The sequence below is a fragment of the Centroberyx affinis genome, unplaced genomic scaffold (genome assembly GCF_046629955.1).
Source record: "Centroberyx affinis isolate AG114_WGS23_722 - 3 ecotype Tasmania unplaced genomic scaffold, CSIRO-AGI_Caff_v1 ptg001787l_1, whole genome shotgun sequence".
In the NCBI taxonomy this organism is placed as follows: Eukaryota; Metazoa; Chordata; class Actinopteri; order Beryciformes; family Berycidae; genus Centroberyx; species Centroberyx affinis.
In genome coordinates this window covers 540,229-554,158 of record NW_027280178.1, presented here as the reverse complement: position 1 = coordinate 554,158, position 13,930 = coordinate 540,229, and the positions used below count along the sequence as shown (strand labels likewise).

The window sequence follows — 13,930 nt, the reverse complement described above, 5'->3', positions numbered from 1 at the left end:
GCATTGACTAGCCAATAGGCTCTCAGTCTGTCTCTGCCGCTACTGCAGTATGTCAAAGGGAAGGGCTGGAATATGAGGCTTTGTGTGTGTGTTATGCATACTTGTGTGTGTGTGTGTGTGTGTGTGTGTGTGTGTGTGTGTGTGTGTGACAGAGAGAGCTCTGCTCCACTCCAGCATGGAGCCACCTTTCTTGTGGCATCTTTGACAAATGACTCGTCCTTTTGAAAAGCAGTCAACTGCAATAGACATCAAACTCCCTGCACTGAAAACAGAGGGGCCAACTCAGCCTCATCTATTCACCGTACCACTGAGAACTGTCCCGCATTGCCTGTCCAGTTACAAACGCTGGACTTGTGCCCCGCTCACACACAATACAGGCCAATGTCGGCCAGTGCAGTCAATAACATGCCACAGGAGCCCAGCGGGAGACACAGTAATCAGCACATCGATGCCGCGGAAGTCAGAAACAAGTGAATGAGAACAATTACAACATAATGAACTAACAAATAATGGACATACATTATGGTCAATGATAGACAGAGCTGCAACTGATGATGAATTACATAAGAATTTTAAACATACTGACATTTATACTGAACAGACCACACAAATCTATACTTCCTTGCTATTAACATCTTAAAAATCATCATATTGTATCCAACAGAAAATCCTATGTTTTGTTGATCAAACATACAGTATGTTGTCTGTATACTGACCTCCACCAAAGGGTGCCCATATGACCCTGCGGATGGTTTTCACCCAATCCTCCATGTCATTCTGGGTGCTGGCCATAAGAAGGTAGGTCTCATGGTTGGCTGTCATCCGCTCCCTGTCTCCCCCTGTTGAAATATTTGGTAGAGATAAAAATGCACATGAGTATACAGAAGCCAAATTTCACTCTCCTTTCAAGGATTAATGCAGAATCATACCATCCAACAGTGTTCTGGATGGACAACAAAATATGTAAATGTGAGAGGAAATACATTTAAACTGACTCCAGTGCAACTTGTTTACTGATGCTGTCGCTTTAATCTCTTAACAAACAGGAACCGTATCACAGGATGTCTGTAGCCAAAAGCTCTAACACATAACACACAGAGGGATATTTATTGTATAAAGTCATTCAGGCAGTGACTAAAGGACTATCCACACACACAGAGAGAGAGAGAGAGAGAGTGACTAAAGGACTATCCCCCCATATCCACACACACACAGACACAGAGAGAGAGCGAGAGAGAGAGAGAGAGATTTTTTTTAGATTTAAACTAGATTAATTTATTCAAAATGTACAGGATTGAACATACAAGGCGTAGCTCAGAGCCATGTCTGACCTCCTGACACCCAACACATTAATGACATCAAATGTGTGGTAATTTTGCCCTTTTAACTCAGTTGTAGTAATACATCAAAGTAAATGTTTATATCTGAGGGCATACATTGATATTCCATTAGGTCCAGGCTCAGCTATCCTGGTTAGGCTATGGATAATGGCCACAAGCACTCTGCTGACACTTGACACCGGATGGGTCGGGGCATGGGGTCAAGGCCTGAATCACATATCCAATCTGGTTGCAATGACATCGCTGTTATTACCATGACAACAGAACCACACTTCCAAAGCTCTCTTTCAGCCTTATTAACATGGAACGCACAAACAAGGAATAACTTAAAGCATTTCATATTTATCCACCTAGTCGACTGTGGGAAGAGGAAAGTAACTATTAACCGAAAAATGGTGCGACACATATTCATGGATTTCTTGCTCTCTGCACTTCGACACAACCTCCAGGGATCCTGCTCCAGCCTTTCCATTGATTGCATCCCAAGATGAGATCCGCTTGTCAACTAAAAACGGTATTTATAGACTACAGCACAAGATGACAGATAGTTGCAGGCAGGGTAAGGGCTCAGGTTTAGTGCTCTTAACTCCAAATGAGCTCAAACAAAAATGGATATTCTCCCTCAAAATAGTTTTCGAATATGTAGCATTAGTTGCTTAAAAGTTTGAGAAGAGTGTTTTCCCCAGTCAGAATCCCCAAAAGGTTCATGCGAGGGTTTGTGGTGGTGAGAAGAGACTCACTATAGGGCCCTTAGTAAGATGGTGTGTGTTTACAGACCATCTGTTGCAGCATATACACACACACACACACACACAGTACAGGTAAACAAGACACAGATGCAGGATAAGCAGATCGTTCCAAAGGAAAATGAGCAGCAGAGCAGCCGTTCAATTCACTTTCAATCCAATAAACCCAGGAAGTGGATTTTCTTTAGAATTCAAACAGCAGAAGAAGATTGAAGATTCAATTTACATTTTGATTTGTGTGCAATGGAAGTGCATTGACCCCAAAACCTGGCAAGCCGGACAGTTCAGAAGAACGGTGAATGAGTTATGGGATAAGAACTGGTGTGTTTTTTGGGGTGGCAGAGAGGCCTGGCGGTCAGAGACCCAACAGCTATATTTGGAGTTAAACTCTGACGGTGAGATGGACGCTCCCTGTCAGTCTTGATGAGATCTCGTTAGCAGGCAGCAGATGCCAGTGTTCGTCCTGTGAGGTATGCAGCATGTTCAGAATGTTTAGTATCCTCTAAGCTCCATTCACAAACACAGCCACATCCAGAGTAAACTCTGTGACAATGATGAACCTAATTGCAGCCATATGCCACAGTCTCACAAAACTGTGAACTGCACTGCCTGACAGAATACCATCGCACAGAAAGCGTTAAAGGTGATGAGTCAGTGATGATTTCAGATACTGAGGATCAAAATGTTCTTGATAGATTTGAAAAGTAATTTCCTCTCTTGAATTGTTGATGAGGATCTCAGCACCAGTAACTGCTGCACTGTGCACTAATGCCCAGAGGTTACAGCTCATGAAACAGGCAAAATTAATTATCTTGTCTGTTTCATTTAGCCAGCTGCTACTTTTAAGAATCCAACTCATAACAAACTGTCCTAGTCTAATATGATATGCTTGAGCCCTGCGATGAACAGGTACCCATTTAGTTTGTGTATATGTGTGTATGACAACAATAATAGCAATAATAATAACATCACTTATCAAAATATGTTGAAACAAAAATGTAAACAATGTAAACTCAATCTTGCTTCCCAGACACTATCATAACACTAATATAATTTGTATTTGCCTATATTATATGTATGTGTACATATATATATATATATATATATATATACACATATATACACATCTCAACACAAATTCACTATAGCTGTACTTATGGATTATAATGAATCCATCGTGAACCTGGAATTTTTCATTGATAGTGAAACAGTGAAGTTTGCTGTTCAAATGTAAAGATTCCAATTTTTGCCCTGTTTTAAAAAGTCAGATGTTTCATGCTACTGTAAAAAGACATGGTGATTGCTTATATGGCTTTCAAATATCCAAATATCATTATTGCTAATGAATCCAGTATAGATGGGACCTGCTTATCCATCCATCCATCCATCCACCAGCTTTGTCCCTGTAGTAACAGTAGGCTAAGTAAAGACTAAGCCTGTGCATGGAGGCTAGAAAATATCCATTGAGATATTAAAGTTCTGACCTATGTGTCCAGGAAACAAGCCCTACATGTTATTAGTAAAGACCAGTGCCCCCAGAGCCCCATTCATCTTCAGGTGAGTCATTATCTGTTCTTGGTAAGTCCATGATGGGCCACTAACCCCAGCTGCTATTGACTTCCACTCAGAACCACACTAATTACTCCCCACATAGACTAGACAGAATTGATTGACTTTGTCAATTCGCCTGAGATATAATAACAACTGCCCTTCTTGTCCTTGAATATGCAAGCCAACAGTTGTGTTATGACTGTATTAAACTTAGCAAATTAATATCACTAATATTTAGATAAACAAACCCAGTAGCCTACTCTGTTTGCATATCGGGATTGGTGGTGCAGCATGTAGGCTATAACAAGATTAATTACAGAAACGTAAAGAATGAGGCAGCTTCCACGCACTTCTAATTGCTGTGATCACATCCACGTAGGTTAGGTTATTTCATGTTCCAAAATCGTTCCTTTCAAACCCGCTACCACAGGCTAGTCCAAGTTATAGGCTAATACGCTTTGTGCAGCTTGACCAACTGGACGCTGTTATTCCTCTCTGCGATTCCACTTGTACCGAAGCCGAATTTGACGAAATGTATTATTCTGGGATGCGCAACAGATTTTCAGTGAAGTTATTTGTCAACAAAACAAGTAACGAAATACATGCACTAACCGGTTAACCTGCAGGTCAGATGTATTCGCACACGTGAGTCTTTGCCATCTGGTGTAAAAAGCTGCGTCGCTCCAAAACAGCCCGCTCGTGAGAGAGCGCTTCAGATTTGGGCTATCAACACACAGTCTCCGTGCAACACGCTCCACACACCGGCTGACAGACAATGGATTTAAACGCTCCCTTTTCATCACGGAGGGGTGTGCACAGAGAGGGGGGGAGGGAGGGAGAGAGAGAGAGAGAGAGAGAGAGAGAGAGAGAGAGAGAGAGACACTAGTCCCATAAATATAGAAAGCCTAGTCACTATACCTACTCACTGTGCAATGAAGGTTCTCTATTGAAAACACAGTACGCTTCATTCTTCATTCATTCATTTTTGAATTGAATTGAATGGAGAAAGTGAGAGAGAAAGAAGAAGAAGAAGAAGAAGAAGAAGAAGAGAGAGAGAGAGAGAGAGAGAGAGAGAGAGAGAGAGAGAGATAGATAGATAGAGATAGATTCATCAGCTGAGGAAACCTATTGTCTTTGTTTAGCTGCAACAAAGGATTTCTTAATTTACCATGCCGCCACACGTGCAGACTATTTTTGTAAAAAATCTATCAGGCTGTGCATGGGAAAATGTACTTTGTGAGGTAGTTTATGTTTTTATGTATTTGACTAAAAAGGCTTTATGACTAAATCTGATGAGAAAATATCCTAGCACACATAACAACACACAATATCTCCACATGCACGTACACACAGGGTTGTGGAGGCAGAAACAACCATTCACACAACTCTTGGATCACTGGATGCTTTTGGTGGAAGCGTTCTATTACTCAACTGTGAGTCTGACGCTCCAGAAGAATATCCGTCTCTCCTCCTGCCGCTGACCCCTGCTGTGGGCCTTTCAGCTAGCTCATCAAGGGTTCAGTAAAGTCGACGCATCATCACCATTATATACAGCATTGTATACAGAGTGAAGCGTCTGACTGAGCCAGAAACGGCTGACTCAGCCACCTATTTTATTAATATACACTGGAGAGGAACACTGAAGGTGGATTCCATAGGGACACCAATTTGTCGCATGGGATGAACATCTGTGTGGATTTAACTAGAAAGATATTGACATCTCAAGTCACTTTATTTACATGGTCTCAGGCCAATTTGGTTTAAAACCTGCCTGACAGCGTTATTTGCATTGATTGTCATGCAAACATATTGTGATTCCCTGGTGTCCCTTTGAATGCTTTTGTCCACATTTAAAATCAAACCACCCTACAGTGTCTCTGTCTCCATGACTCCTACAGAAGACAGCATTTCCTTTTCTGAAACAGCAGTTGCGAAGCTGTTAAACAGGCGTGCAACAGGATTATACAGCATACCATCGCTGTTACAACACAGTACTGTCCTTCCTGCCATTTCCTGTTGATAGTCCACTTTCTTCCACAGTGGCTGAGTTGGGCGCATGGTTTATAAACCAGGGTCAGATGTCAAACTCACTTAGCACATGGATAGCTTCCTGGATAAAACCTCAGATTGAGGTTTATATGAGTCATTACAAAGGTTTGTTCGACATCACCATTTCTTCAGGGGCTCTAGGGGACTTGAGCCAATATATTTGTTATCTGCTTTCTATATAGTCATACTTTGAAAAACTCATTTCAACATATCGTATAATAGGCATCTGAGCATCTAAAATAAAAACTGCCAGTTTCATTTTTTGTGGGAGCAGTGGATAACTGTTCTCTGAAGCCCTTCTGTATTATTATTGTTATTTATCTGGTGCAGAGATAGTGACAGAGTACATTTGTATGTCGCCTGTCTGTTGAAACAAGAGAAAACATCAGGAGCAGCAGCAGGATGGGCATCCATTCCCAGGCTGTTTGAAATGGCAGATCATTTGAATAATGAGCCTAACCCAGATACAGTACAGGACCATAATAGCTCAGAAGCTAACAACAGTACACAGAAGAGGATGACAAAGGGCTAATACTTTCTGTCTTGATATGGAGATCCAGATAGTTACTTGTTGTCTGGCGGAGGCTGCCTGCCATGCGCTGAAGAATAAGGAGTTGTTTACAGTAAACATATCGGTCAGCCTTTCAGCCGAGTGGTTCCCCATGCAATCGCTGCCACATTGAAGCAGTTAGATTACCCATCAGAAACAGCTGCGAGAACACAATGACTACAAACAATAGGTGGAAACTTGAGCAATGCGGCATTGATGTGTAATGCAGAGGTGATACGAAACTTGAAAAGACTGATTCAAATAGTTGTCTTTTATATGGGCCAAGTAAAACCAATCATTCATATGTTATCAATGAATTTTGAAACTTGTCTATTAAACATTTTTTTAAATTATTTATTTTTATAAACTAAGATAAAGTTCACATATATTACAGTATAATATCTTTTGGCCTTTTGCCGTTTTCATTTCCGGAAAAAATAATTGATGGCTTATCTCCCTGCCTTGCAGAGAACATGTTGAATTGATGCAGCCTGTGTTTCAATAATTTGCATTAATAATAGATATTATATAATAACAACAGTTTTAATAATAGATGGAGCATCACTTATTAAAGGCCTATAAAGGCATCCTAACTCAAGAGGCTACCGGACAGACTGGGTGATATATCAAATTATTGCCTAAGGATTATGATAATTTGAATACAAATTTGCTGCCTGTCCCCACACTCAAACCTCAATGTCTTGGTCAAACGTCCTTTTTAAATTCGATAAGAACTAAAGCACATAACAAAACCTAGGTCTAGGAGCTGCAAATTAATGAGTAGGCAGTGTATGAATGAAATAGGTGCTATATAGAAAAACTTTGATCCAACTAAGCCTACAGTGTTGCAAACACATATGCAAACTTGGCAACGGTGATTTGTCTAAGTTTTCTTCTAAAGAACCTCCTTTTGGCCAGATGCCTCCATGATTGTTTAGGGTGCTAGTGCCAATTGTTTGCCCAAATTACAAACTTCAGGCATTCCCAGATACCACAGCATTGTCTCCTGACCTCTCCAGACAAGTAAAGGTCAATCAGTGACTCGACCCCAGGCCAAAACCACAATCGGAGCCGAAGAGGAAACCAAAGCCCACATCCCTGTGAAGAACAAACATTAGTTTTTCAATCCCCGATCTGCAGCTTTTACAGCCAAGTCAAGACAAATATGATAAGGGATCACATAATTCTTCAATGAGATTTTAGTCACTAAGTATTAACTCCTGAAAGATAAGAACATTTAGATGACTGCAGGCTCCCTTTGGGCAGATTCTTTACTAGCCTTAGGTGTGGCTAGGCTGTCTTCACGCCACCACCCACTTCTCCAGCTGCTCATGCCAAGGCTGCTGCCGTGTCTCAAAGAAACCTTCGATCACAGCCTCTTAAATGAGACCAATCCTGCCAGAGACAGTTGAGGATCTTCCCCACGGCACCGCTGTATCTGAAGAGACGACCGTGACAGCTGTCACAATTCCCCTGATTCACCATGCTTTGGCACAGCGCTGAAAAGTTTTAAACTCAGGGGGAGCTCTTGTCAACTTTAGAGAGGCATGCAGTCTCATACTTCAGAGGACAGCTGACATGAAAGTAGGCACACAGACTTCATGAAAAAGATGGGGAAAAAAGAAAAGGTCACATCCTTTGGCAAGAACTTTCAGTTCTGATTCTATTGGCAATATTCTCTGCAATAGAATAACATATTGAGTGAACTATATCACCCAGTAGTGTGACAATTCAATTTTATACTAACTTCACCCACTCACATACTGCTGTACTACAGATGCTACAGAACAAAAACATAGTATGTGGTTGTTAGAATCCACAGTAAAAGTGGAAGGCTTGGTGATGTGCTCAGAAGCTGTTGACCTCAGTTCAGATGTGATACAGTACAGCACTGGACTGGTGACCCTTAAACTAGATTGAACACAGGAAATACAGTGCTAAAATCAGCTGCATGCTATAATGGCGTACCTCTGAAATAATTGCATATTGTCAAACTGAATCATGTAGCATGTATCAATAAAAAGCCTGCATCATTTGAACTTATTGGAAGCTTTTACATTAATTTTAGTACTCTCTGGCTGCGTTCGGAATGGTTCACTCATTCCCTCACTCACTATTCCCCATGTAGTGTTTATCATATAGTGAACTATATGGGCAACGACCAAACGAAATTTCGGACACTACAGTAAATATAATGGCGTCAAAAAAATGCGCTGGATATTCGTGTGACGCACCGGGATGCGCCCAGCATCACGTAAATAAACCAAGCATCATGACAGCAGGTTGAAATGGACTCAGGTCGTATTGATTTTGACAAGTTTTCAGCATTAAATTACAAATAAATTGTTGAAATTCTAACCATGTGCAAGTGTGGTTTTGTCAACTTTGGTGCTGTCTGCTAATGGCAGCGAGCTGTTTTGGTTTGGTAAACAAGCTTGTGAGCTAATGACTAGCAGAAGCTTTCATATCACCTCCTGTCCTGTATTGGTGGATAAAGTAGTTAGCTGACCTGTAACGATGATTCCTACAGTGTTGCTGCTCTTGGTTCAAAACGGAGGAAACTCGAATGAGGTGTCTAATACGTCTTTTGTTGATTTGCTAATGCTGTCAACCGGTAAATAGACCAGTTTCTATTAGCTAACATGTTAGCTAGCTGTTTCTTCTTCTTCGGTAAGACACGATCACATTGCATTGTGGTATACAGGAGAAATTGTAGGGTACACTGTCTGTTCACTACAATTTGTAGTGCATTGTGGGTATCTTATAGTGGACTATTTAGTGAATCAAATTAACCGTTGAGAATTCGGACACTAGTAGAAAATGGCGGATACACTATATAGTGCACTATTTCTGTAATAGGGAACGGTTTCGAACAGAGCATCTGTGTGTATGTCATAATTACCATCCCGGTTTGGTTGAGTGCACACAGCTAGCAGCCATTCCTTCCACTTGTGACCACTGGCCTTAATAAGTGGCCAGACACAGCAACAGACTAGTCTCTAACTAATGGCTCAAAACAGGTGGGAGACAACAAAGGCTCCCACTGTGCTGTAGTTGCTCACAAATACCTGGAACCCCCATACACTCCACTTTGACCTGTAACGGCAGGTATTTCCAGAAAAATGCCTCCATTCTACAGTATGTAGACAGTTCAGTATAAAGAGAGCATGATGTCAATGTTTTGCTTTTGTGCGACTTAACAGTATGAAACAGCAAGCATGAAAAAAAGATTCTGTGTAGGCCTATTTCAAAATGGAATAGAATCTGTGGGAGACGTGTTCTGGAAATGTAAATTCCTTGCAGACTTTGTGCTGCTTGCCAAGTATGGAGGAAGCAGCCGCCACTGGCCCGGAAAAGAGACAACTCAGATATTGGCTCAGCTTGCTTTGAATGACTAAAATATATGTCATGTTTCTTCAGGTGTGTGTGTGTATGTGTGTGTGTGCAGTGGGAGAGAGAGTGAATGCATCACTGTGTCTGTAAAAGTGCTCTCTCTTCTCCCCTGGCTGGGAGCGCTCTTGTTTGCATGCAAGCAGGGACAAGTTGAGATTCAATATTGTGTCTAATGATAGTCTGGGAACTTCTCAGAAGTCCACACATCATAAATACCTCCAACAGTACAGGAAGGCACTCACTGAGATTCACAGGTTATTCACCACTGTAGAAAGTAACAAGGGGCATACAGACAACATCTGCACCCATACTACACAGCTAAATGCTTCGGTAACAAGGGTAAAAAGTTGAAAGAAAATCTAGCCTTATTTTCTTTTTTTGTCTTGGGTTTACTAATGACAGCACACAAGCTGAGTCTATTTCATTCATGGATACTATCACTCTACCTTCATATCATGTAATCCTACAGCACAGGACAGCTGTTACAGCAAAGCAGTCTACAGTATGTTCAGCATATTGAAGAGAATGGCTGTGCACGTCCAGAGAAATACATTTACCAAGTCTAGAGAGCAGACTGTACATGATCAGCCAGCAGCAGGCTCAAAATAGCCACTCTTTACCTGGGTGTGAAGATAGTAAATCTGATAATCCATACTGTGGTAAAAATTGAACCGCCTGATGAACCACCTCCATGCTCCCTCCACACTCCTCACTCACTGGCAATCCAGAAAAGAAGCTTCCTGAGTTTGTTCCAAAGTCCTGGACGCTTGGGTTAACTGGAGGACTAGAGTGTCTGACTCTGGAGCTACTCCACCAGTTTGTGGCCTGGCTCAGAATGAGTGAGTGAGCACAGCTGAGAGGGTGTGAAAGAGAAAGGGAAGGAGGGGAGTTGAGGATTCAAGAGGGGGTTGGGGAGTACACACATACACACACACACACACACACACGCACACACACTCTCTTAAGCACTGTAATGGGAACAATAGGCAGATCTCTCAGTCCGAGGGCTTGGCTTGGTTTGACACCAGGGCATGACCCCATAAGCAAACAGGGAGTCTCTCATTCAGACTGCAATGCTTTGTTGACATAGTAGTATTAATATTAGTATTACTACGTAGATGCTAAATACATAGTTCTTCACATTCAAATCCTCCATGCTAGTCTGTATTGTAACAGCACTGAAAAAAAGGAATGAAGCAGAGAAAGAACAAACTAGATTCTTTTATATCCGATTTAGAAAGAAGAAAGAGAGGGAAAGAAAGAGGGAAATAAAGAGAGAGAGAGAGAGAGAAAGAGAGAGAGAGAGAGAGAGAGAGAGAGAGAGAGAGAAAGAGAGAGAGAGAGAGAGAGAGAGAGGAAGCCAAGGGTCTACTGGACTAATTATCAGGGAGGAAGGAGACAGATGACTTTGCTGACTGATGAAAAGCATAAATGCCTTTATAAGCATGCGAGACAGTTATTTGTTTTGCAGTTACTTATGCCTCCACAACCCTGTGTGTGTGTGTGCGTGTGTGTGTGCGTGTTTGAGACAAATTCACACAATGAATTTACAATGACTACAACAATAAGGGGATACAGATCCTATGTATGATCCTATAATAAAATAAAAAATTAAAAAAATAGCCTACTATCCTTTTTTGTAAAACTGACACTGACTATATTGTCTTATCACCTGCATTTTCTGATGCTTGATAATGTAAAAGAGACACTTGGTTACAATCTTAGTTTGACCTCCTGATATGATGATGTTGAATGATAGTAAATCTATACCTTAGTGTTATTCAGTGTTATCCAAGAGGGCGTAACAATCATTGTAACTGGCACATTTACCATGTTGTGCAGACTCCAAACAAGCAATGTATGGGCAGAGTTTCTCTGCCACAGACAATGGTTGAACTGCATGCAGTCTAACAATGTACCAGGTGTAGATTTAGCTCCTGTTTCTGGGGCCATATCTTCCCATGTATCTACACTAGGTGTCCTGTTTCACTTGCCCCCCAGTAAGGTAGAGGTAGCTAAATGAGTGGATATAAGGTCTTCTAAGTGTCCTGGTGTTCCTTGCCTGCCAATAGACAAAATAAATGGAGACACATAAACATTAGCCTCCACCTGAGTCCCTGAAGACTTTGTCTCATAGAGAACATAGACTCCATAGTGTTCCTATGCTATCCAATACCATCTGATGCTGAAAGAGCTACAAAGTGAATAGCAAAGGTTAGGTCAAAGGGGACTAGGAGTGTTTGGCTCTCCTGTCCCTCCCGGGCCCCCAAAGGGAGGTAGGAAATAATGACATCAGATAATGGAGAACAATGGCCAGGTCCACCTCATGTTCTTTGGTGCTGACAGGCAAACATGATACCTACCTGGGTTCTGTGGCAGGAAAAGTTAGGATGGTAAAGCCAGATGGTGTGCCACGGCAATGCAGGGAAATAAAAATCAATGTGGTGAAGCAATGATAATGCTCTCATATTATATTTATATAGTTGACTGACATGAACATAAATACATTCAGTGTAACCTTTTACCTAAATCTTTTCTTATCTCTGATATTTTCATTTGTTTCTAATTTGGGAAACTCTTTAAATTCTGCTTGGCACAAACTAGTGATTCAGTCTCTATGCACACCACAAGGTGTCCTTAATATTTTACTCCACTGTGCCTACACAAGCTTGATAGGGAGTGAACTCCACTGGTCAAAGACAGCTGTTGAATAGTATGAGTGAGCACAGTAGAGTTGTCAGGAAGACAGTTAGTGAAGTGATGGGTCAGTTCGTTCAGAGAGGTCACTGGGCTGTCAAAGAGCCAAGTGTCTCTGTTCTGATTTCATGCCAACTAAATAAAGAGCTATGTCTGTGTGTCCTGCCAGGGCTGCTGTAAATATACCATTATGTAAGGGGAATCAATTTCAACTTTAGGAAAAGGAAACATGGCTCAGACTTCACTTAGGTACAGAACTTGTGTTGGAAAATAAATTGAGTGATAATTGAAAAGACTGAAGACTAAAAACAGAACTAAAAGTGAGTGGTGCAGTGTCCAATAATACCTACAAAATGAATCATAAATGACATGAGCTTATGGAAGGTCTCAGCCATTGGCAAGAAACCACCAACATTCTGTTCAAGCTAATTTTATTTGTGGTGACGTGCCATATAACTTAGAGATTCATTCAAGATTCATTCCAAACATCACAAAACTATGTCTCACAAACGCTTTGAGGTTTGTCCAAATGCCAAAATCCTTAGGAGCACCCCATTAAGACCACTGACAGCTTCATTGGCTACTGACTGGGGATTAATATCTCATTGAAATGTTAGGAGTGTTGACTTTTTGTGAGGGGCTGGCAGCTGTTGTCACTTGAACACTCGCACGCAATGTTGGTCCTGCTGTTGTGCTACAGCAAAGTATGGGAGGCTGAAACATCACATCAGTGATTGCCGACAGGCTTATGATACATCACAGGGATTAACCTAGACTGGCTCTACAGGAGATCTTTCTAAAGTCAACATGACACTAGGATTGATACCCTTTTAACACTGTAATGTCACCATATACTTGCTCCGCTCAATGCCAGATAATTCATGTTTATAGTGTTTCATGCACAGCGACAGGTCCTATATAGGATCTATAATCAGAATAGACACAGACACACATACACATATGCAAATACACACACACACACTTCAAATTATTTGGTGGAGTTAAAGGGTCCTGACAACCAGTCATAGAGTGCTTTTATATTCATCCCTGTGCTTACATGCATCTGTGCGTTGTGTGTGATGTATTCCGTGTGTGTGTGTGTGTGTGTGCAAATATATGTATCTGTACAGTTATGTAAACATACGTATCTCTCTATGACAGATCACCAATTTGACAAGTGTATCGTACAACCCATTGCTTCAAGACTGTAAATCCTTATGGTCTACATGCCAGGGATTCATACTTGGTTTGCACTCGGTGACCCCAAAAAAGGTTCGTTCTAAACCCAAAAAGTTTTTTGATTTAGGTACAGGGAGTACAGTGTCAAAGCTAAGCTACATACACAGAGACAGACACAGACACAGACACACACACACACACACACACACACACACACACACACACACACACACACACACACACACACACACACACACACGCTACTGCTGAACCCATTTTCATTTTCTGTAGGAAATCTTGGATGTTTTGAAAAGGCTTATAGAATTTTGGCTCTGAAAATAAAAAAACGGTAGGGGTCAGATTGTGTTTTCAAGTGGCTGGGAGGGAGGGGGAACAGAGTGGAGGCTCCTGAGATTTGATGAGAA

The 13,930-nt window shown here is 41.4% G+C and overlaps 1 protein-coding gene across 2 annotated transcripts in view; it reads right to left on the bottom strand.

The window, feature by feature from the left end:
• The window catches only part of arhgap24 (Rho GTPase activating protein 24), an 84,233-nt gene that overhangs the window by 13,864 nt on the left and 56,439 nt on the right, over positions 1–13,930 (bottom strand). For both annotated transcript variants that reach the window (XM_071529401.1, XM_071529399.1), the window contains one exon: positions 717–839. In XM_071529401.1, the coding sequence (XP_071385502.1) occupies positions 717–839 (123 nt within the window). The remainder of the gene's footprint in view (positions 1–716; positions 840–13,930) is intronic.